The 17,516-nt window shown below is 44.1% G+C and overlaps 2 protein-coding genes and 1 long non-coding RNA gene across 4 annotated transcripts; 1 reads left to right on the forward strand and 2 right to left on the reverse strand.

Annotated features, from left to right (window-relative positions):
• The first annotated feature begins 2,049 nt into the window (after positions 1 to 2,049).
• Positions 2,050 to 9,914, forward strand: LOC139830581 (uncharacterized). Of its 2 annotated transcripts, XR_011743228.1 has the most exons (4): positions 2,050 to 2,483; positions 2,666 to 2,819; positions 8,948 to 9,501; positions 9,720 to 9,914. It is a non-coding gene; the product is annotated as an uncharacterized lncRNA (long non-coding RNA). The 2 variants fall into 2 exon arrangements; XR_011743227.1 differs by lacking the exon at positions 9,720 to 9,914 and having other exon boundaries at positions 2,052 to 2,483; positions 8,948 to 9,711.
• LOC127347566 (uncharacterized) lies at positions 3,004 to 6,379 on the reverse strand. The gene has a single exon (XM_071819005.1). The coding sequence runs from the start codon at positions 6,267 to 6,269 to the stop codon at positions 3,063 to 3,065; it is 3,207 nt and encodes a 1,068-aa protein (XP_071675106.1). The 5' UTR covers positions 6,270 to 6,379; the 3' UTR covers positions 3,004 to 3,062.
• LOC139829946 (uncharacterized) lies at positions 6,362 to 8,952 on the reverse strand. Its single transcript, XM_071819609.1, has 6 exons — positions 8,420 to 8,952; positions 8,172 to 8,336; positions 7,641 to 8,081; positions 7,466 to 7,558; positions 6,471 to 7,381; positions 6,362 to 6,391 (listed from the first exon to the last, which is right to left on the reverse strand). Exons 1-6 carry the CDS (start codon positions 8,796 to 8,798, stop codon positions 6,362 to 6,364), a joined length of 2,019 nt encoding a protein of 672 aa, XP_071675710.1. The 5' UTR covers positions 8,799 to 8,952.
• Positions 9,915 to 17,516: the final 7,602 nt, after the last annotated feature.

Raw genomic sequence — 17,516 nt, forward strand, 5'->3', positions numbered from 1 at the left:
AGCCTAGCATGTACAGACATGGTCTCAGAAAGTCATCATGATACAATGGATAAAATTATGAGTGAAATTGTTCATCATATTACAAAGTTACTAATAGTGAAATCTGAAACACTTGTCATATGATGATCAACTTCAAAGTAAGAACCTCAAGGTTATTGGTATTAGACCAACAAACCTAGAAGTTATTAATGTTGAAGTGTTTTTCTGAATAATGAGGAAAGCTAAAAGAGAAACTGCAAAAGATATTTTGGCAAAAAGAAAGAAAAGACTAGAAAGTCTAGCTCAGGTGTATATAAATGATATACATGTTATGGTTGTATTCCTAGTTAAGTCACACAATGAAATTCTTGGGTATTAGTACTATACTAGTTGAATGCCCGTGCGTTGCTACGGGCTATTAATTTTGTCATATAAAACATAAAATACATATAAAAATCCACTTCTATATATGAGTTATTGCCATGTAAGTATCCTTCTTTTGTGATGTAAGGCCCGATTTGTTTTTCTAAAAACATCCACTTAGTACCTCTGTCACGAAAATATCCCTCGCATACTAACTACATAATTATCATAATTTTTAAAATATGTGAAACATGAATCTATTTAAAAAAATTATGGCCCCAAAAAGATGAATCAATAAATAGACAAATAAATATCTAAATATATTTAATTGATGCAAATATTATGAAAGTTATATGTCGCATGGACAAATCAAATGTCTGAGAAAACCTACGCGACTCGGAAATGCACTTTGAACAATGTGCATATGCTGCCCCCACTGCAATTTTTTTTAATATCAATAAAAGATAAATAAATGTCACATGGAGAGTTCTTTTTAGCACATTTTTTTACCTAAGATGCAATTCGAGAGCAGAGCGTAACCGAACCGTCCCCGCGCCCCCCAGGGGGCGGCTCGGGTGAACCAAACCCTAGCTCAGCCGCCACCCCTCCTCCCCCTCCACCTCCTCTCGCCGCCGCCGGAGGACGCCGTTGGGCGAAGGTCGCGCGGCTGACGGTGGCGGTGGGCCTTCCTCCTCTCGCGGGGGTGGTGTTGGGCAGGGGCCCTCTCCCCATCGAGCGATTGGAGCTCCGGTCGGAGCGGCGTGGCGACCCTGGATGGCGCGGCGTTTCCAGCGGAGTTGGGCGCCGGGGCGGCGGACCCGGGATCCTCGGCGGTGCAGCGGCCGCGTGGGCGGCGCGGCGGCCGGTCCTGGGAGCTCATGTCTGTGGGCATCGGTGTTCGTCCTCGAGCCCCTGTGTCGGTGTTGGTCGGCGCCCCCTCTATGTGGCGTTCCGGCGGCGCCCACGGTGCTCTTCGGCGGTGCTCCGTCGGCTACAGGCTGTGCAGCCTGGTCTCTCATCTCCGCGAGGTGCGGTGGGTGGCGGTCGTGCTCGCGAAGCTCTCCGTTCTGGTTTGTTGGTGGTGGTGGCTGTTGCGCGGCGTCGGCGCGCGAGGTGGAGGATGGTGGTGGCTGCGATGCTACGGGTGGCGCGCGGCGGCTCTGCCGGCGTCGAGTTTGCCGCAGCGTTGTGTCGAGAGGCCACGTCGGAGCCTCTGGCGCCGATGGTCGTCGGCGCCATGGGCAGGTCCCGATGGATCTATTTGGGCCGCATGGCCGTTGTGGGCGATGTGGCGGCGTGACGTGGTGCTGGCCGTGGCGCCTGGGGCCGGCGTGGTAGTTGGAGCGGTGGCTCCGGTCTTTCGCCCCTGCCTGTTGCGTTCAAGTGCGGTGTCGACCTGGTTGGTCGTCGACCCGTGTGGAGCACAGCCTCGGGGCTGACATGTGGTGTTGTGTTGTAACGGTTTTTCAGACAATTTTTCTCATAAACGGGGCCAATTCTTTTCTCCTATATAGCAAAGCTTTTGCCTCATTTCAAAAAAAAATATTTGTTTTTCACGAAACGACTTTACGAGCACTCGTAGAATGTTGAGATGTATGTGCTACATTTTTTGTCGGAATTTTCTAAATCAGGAGCATATGCTGTATAGTGCAAAAACGGCTTGTCCTACACGACTGATATTCTAAATAAAATCCTAGCACTTATTCGATCAGCAACACTGAACTGGCCAAAAAAGGCAAGCCTTCGTCTTCCCCTAAATCACGCACTGTCCCATTTCCTTTCCGTTTCTGCTCAGATGTGCGGCCGCTCCAGCTCCCGCTGCGGTGCCCGTCCTGAATCTTGGCTTGGTCCTCTTCCATGTCCCCTCCCTCCATAGACCACTCCGGCGAATCCTCCGACAACTCACTGCGGACCTCGATGTCACCATGCCGTGCGCGCCGACGGCCGCCTCCGGTCGATCCCGCTGCCATATCCACGAGGCAGAGCAGCTGCGCTCCTCTCCCGGCTCCGGCCACCAGCGCCGGCCCTGCAGCGCGCTGCCGTCCTCTTCTCTGCGGCCATATGTTTATCTGATTGGTTGTGCCAGGCGGGGAAGGAGCAGGTTTTGGAAGGGGAAAAGCATGCGGCTGGTCTGGGATAATGTGAGTCAAGCATTTTGCTCCTTCAATTGTTGTAGTGTTTGTTTATATAGCTTGATTTACGAACTTTGGTACTGTACAACTTGAATTGTATGATGCTCTTGTAGTTAAAATTGCATCAGCACAATTTAATCTCCAGACATATTATCCATATGATTGAACAAAACACTTTTTTTTTTGCCCAGGACACTCTAATGGACAGGTTTTCAACTAACCGTTGCATCTGAAGTTATGAATTCTGACACAACTTAGGCAGTCTTGAACAACACTTGCTTACTCTTCTGGTACCAAGAACATGGTTTTGATTTTGGAGTGGAACACTTGCTTAATGAAAACAAGGTATGTTTTATATCTGCTAATTTTCCCTGTTTTGACTTATCATATTTCTTCTTTAGATGAATAATTTTCTGAGACATTTTTAACATAAGTAAATTATCAGTAAGAACAAAAATGTTGCGGGATAAGGAGCTGTGGCATGACAACAAAAATATTTAGTATATAGCAACACTTTAAAATTCCCACATATCAAATACTTTTACAACCATTATAACTTCAAATCTGCTCGAATCTGGTCCAGCGAGTTCAAGTGCTAAGAACTTCCTTGTAGACTATATTCAGCGTGGTTGTTACTAAGGACTCGGTTCTTTTTCTTTTCTTTGAATTATTGGTCTTGTCCTTTCCATTGTCCTTGATGGCGAGGATCTTGATGTTACTTTTAGCGGTTGCTCTGGACAACGCGACATACAGCTGGCCATGAGAGAATACCGGCTCCGGTAGGTACACGCCCACAGTCGGGATGGTCTGCCCTTGCGCCTTGTTGATCGTCATGGCAAAACTGAGCCTGATCGGGAACTGCTTTCTCTTGAATCTAAACGGGAACATGTCGTCGTCGGATGGGCATAGAGGTATCCGAGGAAGAAACACCCTCTCCCCTGCGTGCTGTCCCACGACGATCTCTGCGTCGATGGCGTTACTCTGGAACCCACGGACCACAAGCCTCGTGCCGTTACATAGCCCGTTAGCTGGGTCGATATTCCTCAACAATATAACTGGGCAATTTATCTTCAGTTTAAGCGCGTGCGGGGGAAGCCCATTAGGAGTTAGGTCATTCAGGAACTCTTGAGGATAGTAGCCGTGTGGATCGTCCTCGGCGCTATCGAAGCTATAGTAGATCGTCTCCTCGCCCTGAAAACGCTCAATCATGTGCATGTTTATTCCATCGACACTGTCGTTCCTTGTGGAGAGGATCGCTCGAGAAGTCATGTAATGAGGATTTTCCATGTTGTGGTCTAGGGCAGGAAACACGTGGTCGATCAGCTTCTTTATATCTGCTGTGTCATTGCCTGTAGACGACACACATATATCTTCGGGAAGCCGGATGTTTCCGTCATCGTCGGTTTCCTCGGTGCCGTTACCCACCCTCAGGAGGTAATCCGCGAACCATCGGTCGTTTTGCGCCCTCATGTTCTTGACGAGCTTTAGCTGGCGCATGCCCATCCAGAGTTTCGAGCTCCGCAGACTTGCGTCTATTATCTGACCTCGTGACCCTTTCCTCACTACAGGAAGCACCTGCCTGAAGTCCCCACCGAACACAATAGTCTTTCCCCCAAAAGGTCGGTCTGGGCATTCCATGATGTCTCGCATGCTTCTGTCTAACGCCTCAATTGCCTGCCGTTTTGTCATGGTTGCCTCGTCCCATAGAATGAGTGAAGCCATCCTCAGGAGCTTGGCTGTCCCACTCTGCTTAGTGAAGCTGCATGATTTTCCTTCTTCAAGGTTTAGTGGGATCTTGAACCTTGAGTGGGCTGTCCTGCCTCCTGGCATGATGGAAGCGGCGACTCCTGACGTCGCTGTGGCCAACGCGATCTTTCTCTCGCCTCGAACCCTAGCGAGCAGTGCCCTGTAAAGGTAGGTCTTCCCTGTGCCTCCTGGGCCATCCACGAAGAATACACCCCCATTTCCGCCATCAACCGCCGCTAGTATTTCGTCGTAGGCAAGCCTCTGCTCGTGGTTTAGTGATGTTGCTAGAGAAGCATCTTCCTTGTCTACTTGGATATTGGTTTCCTCAATGACCTCCCTGGCCTCGCCATCTGTGTTGTCATAGGTCTCGTCGATGTCTGGTAGAGGGAACGATTTTATGTCTTTGCCCATGGACTGCAACATGCCCCTGATATCAAGCAACACCTTTTGTTCCACTGTTTTTGGGCATGTGTGTTTGCGCCGATAGTCATCAGACATCGCCTCAAGGTGCCTATCCCAAAGGCCGCGCACATCTCCAGGCTCGCAGAATACCAAGATCGTTGCGAATAGCCTCCTTAGTGAGGCTGGCATGGCGAACTGCTCTGACTCAGTAAGACACTCGTCGAGCGTGTTGTCGGCCTCGATGAGACCCCTCCTCTCGGCGGCCTCACGAAAGCTATCACATAGCACACCGCCCACTGTTTTGAGATCTTCGAAGGACCTTGATCCTGGTACGTGATTTAGAAGCACCCTTAGAAAGTATCTGTCTCCCTCGGCAGGATGGGCTGATACAATTCGGCCTACTTGTTGACCCTTGTCCCTTTCTTTCCAGTACTTTGCTTTTTGCCATGTGAACCTTCTCGGAAAATCTTTGTAAAGAATATCTCTAGCCCACGCGTGCTTCTCATTAGCCACGAAATACTCCGTCAGCATGGATGGGTTTTGTCTGGCGGCGACGTCTTTTAGGTTGTCTCCCGCTTTGAACGTGACCATTTGCATATTTTCGAGATGAAGCGGCAGCGGTAGGACCGACGGGTGGTTCTCACAGAGCTTGAAGCCGAATATCCTCCACATGGCCTCTGGTGGAGTAACCCACCTTGCGTCAACGAATCTCTTGATCTCGTCTATGTTACCATCGGCATCAGGCTTCTCGATATTGAACGAAGTTTGATCGTGGCCCTTGTACACGTACTTATATAGGTACTTGACGGCCTTTATGCTGGAGCACACCTCCACGTTGATGTGGCAGTCAAACATCCGCAAGAGGTACGGGTTGTAAGGCACAACCCATCTATTTTCTAGCGTCTGGCCTCGGACCTTTGCACAATGGCCATCCTTCCGTCTCCGATAAATGGGATATGAGTCTTTCCCCTGTACGGTGGTCTCGTTGAAAGCCCGCGGGTACCTACACTTGCACGACCCATCTTGCATGCACACGTTTTTTGGCTTGAGGACACCACATGGGCCGTGCATCATATGCTTCACGACTATGGCGTATAGCTCCGGGTACTTATTCTTGTCCGGTAGCTCGGCGGATATGACGCGGTCGTACTGCTCTGGCACAATGAGCTTATATTTTGAATCCATGATCAACAGAAAATGGGCGTGTGGGAGGCCCCTCTTCTGGAACTCGACCACATAGACGTAGGCCTTCACAACGCCCAGGATATGCTTCTTGGTCAGCATCTCTTTCATCGTCTCCAGCTTGGACCTAAACACTCGGACCACAATGTCTGGTCGGTCCTGCGGGGTTTGTCCTGGAAGCAGTGCATCCTGTATCTCTTGCCAATTTGGGTTGCAGGTCATCGTTAGGAAGATGTCAGGCTTGCCATACGTTTGCACCAACGCCATGGCGTCCATATGCCTGCGTTTCATGTCTCGGAAGCCCCCCTGGAACTTCCACGGGAGAACAATCCTTGTCCCAACAGCGCTTGCACGAGTCTCTCCTGCTGTGATGCTATCCACAATTCCTTTATATAGATCGGCACGTATCTCTGGCTGGTGCTCCCTGACCCAATTCAACCTGCAACCCTCAATCTTTATGTACATGTCGACTGCAAACTGTTGGAAGAGACGCCCTCCATGTAATATGGGGTTGAATATAGCCGGACGCGTTTGTAGTCGGTAACAGTAGTAGTCCCTCACGGAGACGCATATATTTGCACCTCCATCTGCGTGAATGACAATTAAAAGAAGGTTAGGTGAAGTACAAAAAGGGTAGACAAAAAATGCAGAACTATCTTGAACAACCGAACCTTCATCCCCGCGTTTCTCTCTTGATAGCTGCGCAACGTGCCAAGGCGTATCACGTTTAGGGAGATTCGGATGCCAACCGAGCTCCCCCTTGGGGAAGAAGAGGGGGTACGAGAGCGGGTCATAGCATCCTTGTGTGGCCTGTATACTATGCCTCTCGTTGTTATTTCCGTATAGGGTAATGCTGCGCTTGAACCTATTTGCCAGGTCGCTGCCCTCGACCCAGATCGCAGCCACCTCGGATGACACCGGTAAATTGTATCTCCGTTGGTCTAGCTTCTTGTCGGTGTTCAGTTCTATACAGTAGTCCTGGAGGTTGTCCTTGTGGGCGCCCAAAGTCCTAAACTTCTCAGAGTAGGGGTTTCCTTTTAGTATGTCCACTACCTTCCGTACGACCTCTTGGTCCAAGTCTTTGGTGGCTTCCTTGCGATGTACCAGACTTGGATCATCGTCGTAGAAGTAAAGTTGTAGATGTTCCGGGCGAGAGTTTGGCCCGAATGAATGCATGTTGTGGTACAACTTGCCTTGAGCTCGGAATGTGTACACCCCGGACCTCATGTTCGTGCAGTCGTTGTCTAGGCTGACACCAAGAGTTGTGAATGAGAAGTGGCCGTTGAAGAATCGTATGCTCTCCCGAAAATGTCGAGAGTCCGCATCCGCGCTAGACCATAACCTCATTAGCTCTGGGATAGGCTCTGGTTCAGCTAGCTTTATAGTTCCGTTTCGACAACAAAAACCATCGGACTCACGCTCAAACTTCTTGGCATGGCAGTGTTCGCAGTTTGGTTCTTGCTTTAGGATGTGTGTGCTTTTTGGGAGGTTCGAGTACACAAAGTCAAAAGGATCGATAGATTCCGCGCCGGATGAGTGTTTTGGTGTATCAATGTCAATGCCATCAGCGTCGTAACCTACATATGCATAGAATGTCATATCAATATGTTCATATTAACTCGTATAACGGAGAGGACTGATGGAAAGGTTGACATAAATACCTTCACGGCTATATGTGTAGTACTCCTGATCCATGATGTCGTCAGGGGTGGCATTCTCATCCATGATACTGCTTAGGAAGGTCTCCATGTCATCTACAACATTCTCGATTCTGTAAGTATAACACTTTAATGCTCCAAGACGTAAGTACTAAATGTAGTAAAGAGGGTACGTTACCGTCAGTCCTGAGGGTATACGCTGGCGTGCTCGTTGAAGGGGAGTCTGGAGCTGCATTATTTTCCTCTATGGTGGGTAATTTGTGTGTGCTCGATGGCATGTTAATCGTTCGCAAAGTTGCTGCACTTGGACATGGCATCGCGATTGATTCAGCGCATGGGGTGTTCCTTCTAGCTTGAGCAGTTGATCTGCGCTGAGTTAGCAATGCCACCCTCTCCTCTTTAGTTTTGCTTTGCCTTGATGTGCGTCGTTTTGCATTCTCCTGCTGCTGTTCTTCCGTGGATTTATTTTTCCTGCTAGCTCTCATATGTATGTTCCTCTCATCAAGCGATTTGTTTTGCCGGGCTGCTCTTCTACGTTGATTAATCTCCTCGTTTTTATCTGCCGTCAAACTATTTCTCCGAGCTCTATTATTATTACGTCTTGCTTCATTTATAAACTCTGAAATATTTATATTTGGTTGATGTTTAATTGTTCATACTGTATATTTTTCTGAAATGTACGAGCATTGTAGAAAAAATAGAGTTTTACCTTTAATGCTGACTTCTGGCTGCTCTAGAGTTTGTATGTCACCGTTGCCCTTTTTCATCATGGATAACACGAGATCGATAGCCTTGCCATGTTCATCATCATTGCTGAATGGCTGTGCTTCTGCATCTACGTCTTTGTTGGGTTGACACAATGGATAGTAGATGCCTGTTCATGAAACTATGTTAGTTTTATATACTGCATGTTGTTTATTTGAATATGTCGGTATTGTATGAAATTTAAAGTATTACCGTTAATCATAACTTCTGGGTGCTTTAACGGTTCTATGCCAGTGTGGTCGCTGTTCATCACGGATTTTTCTTTCCTCTGTTTTGTTGAGAACTCTTCGTTTCGACGATGTAGCAATGTTTGTCTTTCTCCTGGCGTCACAGGCTTTATTTGTCTCAAATTTATGGTAGATGTACCACCTTCTTGCTCTGTTGCGATGTATGTTGGGGTCACCATCGCAATTGATTCTTTGCTTGTCATAGTCTGCTTCTTGACCTCTTTAATTGCTTTGTTTTGCTGATAGGCCTCACGACGTTTTTTCAGTTTTTCCTGCTTTTGTTCATCTGTCATCCGTGCATAGCGCTCTTTATCCTTTTTCCGTCTTTCTTCCTTGACATCCATGACTTCAGATTGCGGCCAAAATGGCTTGCCTGCATTAGCATTTTGTGAAATGGCTGAGCAGTTATGAAGCAGTGCTTATTTTGATAGTAATGGATCAGTGGAGACCAGTTACTACATTTTATTTCATGGATGTTTATATCTTGCTGCAGTAAATCTATGGCAGATGCTATCCAGGATCATACAACTTAATAGCGTAACATTACAAGTAACCAACTATTAATGCGGCAAGAAAATCCAAGTAAGTACCATCCTTCTACAGCCCCAAATTTTTTCTTCTTGGCATTCTGGAATGCTTGTCGTGGTTAAATATCTGATTACTACACGATACAAACTTTCATCTGAGTTCATATTGTTAACCTATACAGAAATTTGAATTGTAGTAGAATTTTGAAACTTCAAAAGTAGTATAGAATCCTGAGAAGAACAAAGATGCTGAAATTGAAAGTCTGAAACGTATATCCCCTTTATGCTGATGGTTAATGATGTCGCTATGGAAGGAGATAAATAATATACCTGATAGCTTGTTTTTTTGTGTGAGCCGATACTTGGACGTGCAACGCAGCTAACTTGAACCAAAGCTAGATATAGCAATCACAAGTGGAAAGCTAGCTGTATCAGAAAGGGACGTGCAAAGCTGACTTGCCTAGCAGTTTAATTGAACCAGAGCAGGGACGTGAACAGGTTCTTTATAGCACAGAACAAGGTCTGCACTTTTGAAATCTATGTCTGATTAGGATTCCTCTAGCTAAGTAGGAGTAGGACTCGTACTGTACTCGTTTTGTAACAACGTGTGCACTTTCCATATTTAACTTGGCTTTCCAGATTGAACTGGGTTTTGTAATAATCGTTTGCACTTTTGTGCTTCCACGTCTGTATCTTTTTTATGTATTGATTGAACTCAATTTTGTTTTGATTTTCCAGAGCGCTCTGTCATGTGCCTGTCTGTGGGCCTAACGTTTTCTGCGTGTGGCTTCTGTGGGAAAACAAGAGGCGTAGGTTGGATCGGAGAAGTATTACAATCGAGTTTGATACTTGTCTTTTTGTCGAACACGGTCAATTTTTTTTTGATCGGGAAAGTTTTTTTATCGGGAATCATATGACATGTCGTGTTGCTCAGGGACTCCCTCGATTTCCTTTTTTGGATCGGAAAGGTTTCGTGAACGAAGGAACGACCGGTTTGGGAGCCTCCCTTTTTACGAACGTACGAACGACCGGTTTGGGAGTCCTGGTTTTTTCGATGGACGAAAATTAAACCGGTTTTTTTGACCTACCAACACCACCGATTCGTAACTTATTAGTAGAGATTGGTTGGTATGAAGTGTCATACAAAACAACGCAATACAAGAATACAATGGCCTAAGTGACTGACAAGGAATATGATAGGAATGCACGTCTGGAACAAAATAAAGTGTTATTATGTTCGTCGTTAGCATTCTATCTAGCCCTTAGAATTTATAATAAAGAACTTAATAATTGTTATTTTGCTCTGGTCAAATCAAAACAATGAGTTGTTCAAATTATGACATTACTCCATGTACGATGGATGAGTTATTATAAATCATAATGGTGAAACACACATACATAACACTGACGCTAAAATGCCATAAGGCAAATGATTTGAATTCCACTTATTTGTGGAACCGCCGTTTATGTCATGTTAGAAAGGAACGCATGAAGGAACTCCATGCAAATGGATTTTTGGAGTCATTTGATTTTTGAATCATTTGGCGCTTGCAAATCTTTTCTAAAGAGAATGATTAAAATGTCGTTCATAGGCCAAAAGTTGAACGGGCAACTAACTTAGTGAAAAATACATGATGATGTATGTGGTTCACTGGGCATAGTTGTGTGCGGGAAGATTCTTCTACTTCATGAAAACTTTCAACAATGAATTGAGTATATATATGTGGATATATTCAATAAGGAAAAAGTTTGAAACATTTGAATGGATTCAAATAAATTTCAGCATGAAGTGAAAATCATCGTAATAGAAAAGTCAAATATCTATGATTGGATCATAGTGGAAATATTTGAATTACTAGTTTTAGTGAACATCTAAGAGAGTTATGAAATTGTTCTACAACTCACGTTTCTTGGAGTATCATAGTGATGATGAAGTATCCAAAAGACATATCCAAACCTTGTTGGATCAATGATGAGATAAAATATTGATGCCATTATATTTTGTGGATTATGCTTTAGTGACTACCGCTTTTACACTTAATAGAGCATCATCATGATCCGTTGAAATGACACCATACGAGTTATGGTATGGGTATGAATCCTAATAGTCTTTTCTTAAAATTTTGGTATGCATAGCATAAGTAAATAAGTTTACAACCAAAATCGGATGAATGTCTTTGTTGGTTATCCCAGAGAATTGATTGGGAATTCTTCCCACTATGTAGACAAAGACAAAAGTGTTTGTCAATGTTTCTTATTTCCAAGAAATTGTTTCTAGCGAAGTATTTGAGTGGGAGGACAATAGAACTTGATAAGGTTTATGAACCTGAGCATAATGATCAGAGTAGCGCAGCATCGGAATTGGTTTCGGAAGCGGCCACAACGATCATGGCTCCCATGACTACAAAGTGTTTTAGCCATGGAGATCGAAGTACATATTGAACCTTGTAGGTATGGTTTACTTTGTGATCAAATAAATGATTTGTGGACAAAGGATTGATTTTGAACAATGATAAACCAACTACAAACAAAGAAGTTATGATGGGCCACGACTCGTTAAAATGGCTATACGCCATGAAATCCAAGATAGATGAATACTTTTTGAAAGTAAATGAATCTATAAAATTGATGGACTTGGATGAAATATCCTTGAAGAAGCTTGACTTGTCGAAAAGTTGTTTACGACAAAGTTCAAATAGTTGACTACAACAAGATTAGATCTTCCGTAGCAATGCTTATAGTCTATGTGGATTATTCTAGTAATCACTACATATTTCTGTTATGAGATATGTTAGTAGGATGGCAAAATACATTACTTATCAGAAGTGTGTATTAAAGGTGTATACAAGATACAACCAAGAGTTTTGCTGGTCCGTGGAATACTAGATAGGTATACGAACTTCAATTGGATGAAGTGAGTATCACGGAGTTGAATCTTCACCAGATGAAATAGTCAAAGAGTTTTTGATTTCATCAGAGACGATGAAGAGGCTTGCATTTGCAAGAAATTAAGTGGGAGCGCTGAGACATATTTATAATACTTATGTAGATGACATATAGTTGGTTATAAATGATGTAATTATATACTTGATTAAAAGGTTTCATTGAGAAATTAATTTCAATGAAAGGATATGGACTGAAACATATCTAGTGTCAAGATCTATGAAGATAGATTGAAACACAAAATAAGTTTAAGTCAAAGTACATAGAATGGATATTGAAATAATTCAATATAGAAATATTAAGAAAATGTTCTTGTCATGTGAAGTTTTAACAAGACTTGAGTGTATCTGACACTCAATGAGTAAAAACACATGAGTGATTATAGATCACGAATAATATGTACACAATCAGATATCATGTGCTATAAAGTGTTATGAGCATATACCAGAATGATTCATATGATGATCATTGGACGACAGTAAGAATATCCTTGAGTACTTTAGAAGAACTAAGGATATATATATATTTTTGTATGAAGAAATGACAAACAAATCGCTGTAAGGTGTTACACCGATATTGGTTTTATCACATATAAAATATAATTTCAATCTCAAATTAGACTAAGTGTTGTTTAAAATGTAGCACAATGAGCTAGAAGTTGTCTATGCTAGATTTAGAAGAGTTCTAAATATTGTGACGGAATCTACAAAAGAAGGCAGAGTATGTCATTGTTTTGACAATGACAAAGGATGTTAAGTCAAGAGGTTCTTTGAGAACTTGGTGTATTTCCGACAGAGTCAGAACTTTGAAGCTATATTGTGTGTGACAATATTAGTGACATATTTCAGACCGCGGAATTAAGGTTCCACCAAACATATTTAATGCCGACTCATTTGGAAATGAGTGATGCGATTGAGACGCAAATGAATTACAAAATACATACGTTTCTGAGCGTGTCAGATCCGTTGACTAAAAACCTCTCCCGTGAGCAATACATGATAAAGCACCGGAAGGCCAAGGTGTTATATCTTTACAAATGTAAACTAGATTATTGACTCTAGTGCAAGTGGGAGACTGAAGGAGATATGCCCTAGAGGCAATAATAAAGTCGTTATTATTTATATCTCTATGTTTATGATAAATGTTTATATATCATGCTATAATTGTATTAACCGAAACATTAGTACATGTGTGATATATAGACAACAAAGAAGTCCCTAGTATGCCTCTTAAACTAGCTTGTTGATTAATGGATGATTAGTTTCATAATCATGAACATTGGATGTTATTAATAACAAGGTTATATCATTGTATGAATGATGTAATGGACACACCCAATTAAGCGTAGCATAAGATCTCGTCATTAAGTTATTTGCTATAAGCTTTCGATACATAGTTACCTAATCCTTATGACCATGAGATCATGTAAATCACTTATACCGGAAAGGTACTTTGATTACACCAAACGCCACTGCGTAAATGGGTGGTTATAAAGGTGGGATTAAGTATCCGGAAAGTATGAGTTGAGGCATATGGATCAACAGTGGGATTTGTCCATCCCGATGACGGATAGATATACTCTGGGCCCTCTCGGTGGAATGTCGTCTAATGTCTTGCAAGCATATGAATAAGTTCATAAGAGACCACATACCACGGTACGAGTAAAGAGTACTTGTCAGGAGACGAGGTTGAACAAGGTATAGAGTGATACCGATGATCGAACCTCGGACAAGTAAAATATCGCGTGACAAAGGGAATTGGTATCGTATGTGAATGGTTCATTCGATCACTGAAGTCATCGTTGAATATGTGGGAGCCATTATGGATCTCCTTATCCCGCTATTGGTTATTGGTCGGAGTGAGTACTCAACCATGTCCGCATAGTTCGCGAACCGTAGGGTGACACACTTAAGGTTTGATGTTGAAATGGTAGAACTTGAATATGGAATGGAGTTCGAATATTTGTTCGGAGTCCCGGATGAGATCCCGGACATCACGAGGAGTTCCGGAATGGTCCGGAGAATAAGATTCATATATAGGAAGTCATATTCCAAGTTTGGAAATGATCCGGTGCATTTATGGCAGGTTCTAGAAGGTTCTAGAAAATTCCGGAAGAATGGCACTTTGGAAAGTGGAGTCCCGAAGAGACTCCACTAGCATGGCCGGCCAGCCCTAAAGGGAAGAGTCCTAGGTGGGCTCCACCTAAAGGTGGCCGGCCACCCCACCTCAAGGAAAGGTGGGAGTCCCACCTTGGGTAGGACTCCCTCCTTGAGTAGGTTTCCCACATATGGGAGGTTTTAGTGTTGGGGTCTTATTCGAAGACTTGGACTAGAACTCTTGGGGCTTCCACCTATATAATGAGGGGCATAGAGAGGGGGCTGACCACTTCAAGCCTCAGCCTTGGCCGCACCCCTTAGAGGGCCGGCGCCCAACCCCCCTCTCTCCCCAAACCCTAGCGGTCTCTCTCCTCCACCACATCCCGCACGCTTAAGCGAAGCTCCGCCGGATTTCTCCACCACCACCGACACCACGCCGTCGTGCTGTCGGATTCAAGAAGAGCTACTACTTCCGCTGCCCGCTGGAACGGGGAGGTGGACGTCGTCTTCATCAACAACCGAACGTGTGACCGAGTACGGAGGTGCTGCCCGTTCGTGGCGCCGGAAGCGATCGTGATCAAGATCTTCTACGCGCTTTTGCAAGCGGCAAGTGATCGTCTACCGCAGCAATAAGAGCCTACTCTTATAGGCTTTGGAATCTCTTCAAGGGTTAGTCTTGATCATCCCCTCGTTGCTACCGTCTTCTAGATTGCATCTTGGCTTGGATTGCGTGTTCGCGGTAGGAAAATTTTTGTTTTCTATGCAACGTTATCCTACAAAGGGCCACCACACCATGCCTAGGCGCGGCCAGGGGGTGGCCCGCACCTAGGGGTGGTGTGGGCCCCTCATGGCCCACTTTAGGCTCTCCTTTTGGCTTCCTTCGGAATCTTGCAAAATAGGATCTTCTGGGTATTTTCTGGGCATTGATGTTCTTCGGAAATATGGTATCTTGACGGTTCTTTTTCCAGCAGAATTCTGACTCCGGTAGTTAATTCTCCAATAATCATCAAACATGCAAAAATAGATGAAATAACATAAGTATCACCTTTAAATATGAAATATATCAATGAATAACCGTAAATTATGATACAAAATAGTGATGCAATTTGGACGTATCACTCCTCTACAAACAATGAAGAACGGACTACATTCAACAAACAAATGACAATGCTAAAATTAAAAGGGTGGGAGGGTGGGTCGACGTCACGCCATACCTTCAAGCACCTTGTGCGGGGGTGGGGGCATCAGCGGCAGCGAATCGACCTCAGCTTTGTGACAACAAGGTCGATTTCAAATGGGCGAGCGGTGGCGATTTATCTGTGACATATCATTGGCGTCTGTGAATGGACCTCGACGCAGTGTTAGCGGCGGGGTTCAGCGCAGCGGGGTTGGCGGAGGTGAGGGGCAGAGGAAGCATCGACGGTGAGAGCGCACGAGAGAGGAACATGTTAGCAGTTGTGTTTCTCAAGCGACAAGTCGGTTTGCCGATCGATGGATTGAGCGAAAGCTTCAAATGTGTAGCGAGTAATACCGTTTTATCATGCACGAGGGCAATTTTTTTACCGCGCACTGATTTTGCACGCCTGCTGAAGCGCCGATTTCCACCTCCCGCGTGCTAAAAAGTTGATTTTAGCGGGGATAGGCTTGTTGAGCACCCGGTGGAGATTCTCTTACGCTTGTCTATTTTTCCATCAATTTCTCTTTTTTTCATTTATTACTACTATGATAAGTTACGTAATTTTTCTAAATACGGATGTATGATGTATCTACACACTATAAACATATTCAAATATAACCCTATTAAGATAAACTTGAGCAACTTATTTGGGATCGAGGGACTAGAAAAACGGTTTGACTGAAAACAAGAGAACAAAACACGTCAGATATGGACTTCACCGGAGGCCTCGTAGCAAAAATATATGTGCTATTGTTGCAGAATTAACCTCATGGGTGACATCGCTAGAGACCTACTATAAGATGTGCAGGGAAGTTCTTAGTGCAACAACTCACATCATGCAACATACAAAAATCTCAAGTCATATGGTTAAGGTGTTAAGCAAGGTTTGAATTCTTTTTTTCCTTCTTGGGTTGAGCAATAGTTATTATGAACATCACATATTTCTTTATAATATATAGACGGAGAGTTTTTAGCAAATCCCTTCATAGCAAGAGTTTTAAAAATATTTTATATTTTAAAATTTTATGGGTTTTTGGTAAGGTAAGAGAAGTGTTACAACCAAGCCAACTTAGAGTGTACATCCCCAAGCTTAGATGATTACAAGGTATATATGCCACAAACTAAAAATAAAACTAATGTCTATTTCAAACAAGAATAAAATCTTAAGGGCTACGCTCCCACGCGAGAAAAGTACTTGAGAAGCTCCAATAGCACGGGATCACTGTAGCACTGATACGTCTCCGACGTATCGATAATTTCTTATGTTCCATGCTTGTTTTATGACATTACCTACATGTTTTGTTCACACTTTACATCGTTTTGATGTGTTTTCCGGAACTAACCTATTGACGAGATGCCGAAGTGCCAGTTCCTGTTTTCTGCTGTTTTTGGTTTCAGAAATCCTAGTAAGGAAATATTCTCGGAATTGGACGAAATCAACGCCCAGCATCTTATAATTGGACGAAGCTTCCAGAACACCCGAGAGCCACCAGAGGGGAGCCCTGGGGGCCCCACACACCAGCCTGGCACGGCCCAGGGGGGCGCGCTCCCTATGGTGTCACCGCCTCGTCAGCCCTCCGACTCCGTCTCTTCGCCTATTTAAATGTCCCTGACCTAAATCTTCGATACGGAAAAGCCACGGTATGAGAAACCTTCCAGAGCCGCCGCCATCGTGAAGCCAAGATCTGGGGGACAGGAGTCTCTGTTCCGGCACGCCGCCGGGACGGGGAAGTGCCCCCGGAAGGCTTCTCCATCGACACCACCGCCATCTCCATCACCGCTGCTGTCTCCCATGAGGAGGGAGTAGTTCTCCATCGAGGCTAAGGGCTATACCGGTAGCTATGTGGTTAATCTCTCTCCTATGTACTTCAATACAATGATCTCATGAGCTACCTTACATGATTGAGATTCATATGAGTTTTGTATCACTATTCATCTATGTGCTACTCTAGTGATGTTATTAAAGTAGTCTATTCCTCCTCCATGATGTAATGTTGACAGTGTGTGCATCATGAAGTACTTGGTATATGCTATGATTGTGATCTCTTGTAGATTATGAAGTTAACTATTACTATGATGGTATTGATGTGATCTATTCCTCCTTTCATAGTCTGTCGGTGACGGTGTGCATGCTATGTTAGTACTTGGTATAGTTGTGTTGATCTATCATGCACTCTAAGGTTATTTAAACATGAATATCGAATATTGTGGAGCTTGTTAACTCCGGCATTGAGGGTTCTAGTAGCCCTACGCAATTAGTGGTGTTCATCATCCAACAAGAGAGTGTAGAGTATAGCATTTATCTATTTATTCTGTTAT

This window comes from Lolium perenne, chromosome 4 (assembly GCF_019359855.2).
Source record: "Lolium perenne isolate Kyuss_39 chromosome 4, Kyuss_2.0, whole genome shotgun sequence".
NCBI classification, from domain to species: Eukaryota; Viridiplantae; Streptophyta; class Magnoliopsida; order Poales; family Poaceae; genus Lolium; species Lolium perenne.

Coding starts and splice junctions, on each gene's coding strand:
- LOC127347566 (XM_071819005.1), bottom strand. CDS start 6,269: ATGTACATAAAGATTGAGGGTTGCAGGTTGAATTGGGTCAGGGAGCAC.
- LOC139829946 (XM_071819609.1), bottom strand. CDS start 8,798: ATGGATGTCAAGGAAGAAAGACGGAAAAAGGATAAAGAGCGCTATGCA. Junction 8,337..8,419: donor CCCAGAAGTTATGATTAACG/GTAATACTTTAA, acceptor TTTCATGAACAG/GCATCTACTATCCATTGTGT. Junction 6,392..6,470: donor AACGCGGGGATGAAGGTTCG/GTTGTTCAAGAT, acceptor TCATTCACGCAG/ATGGAGGTGCAAATATATGC.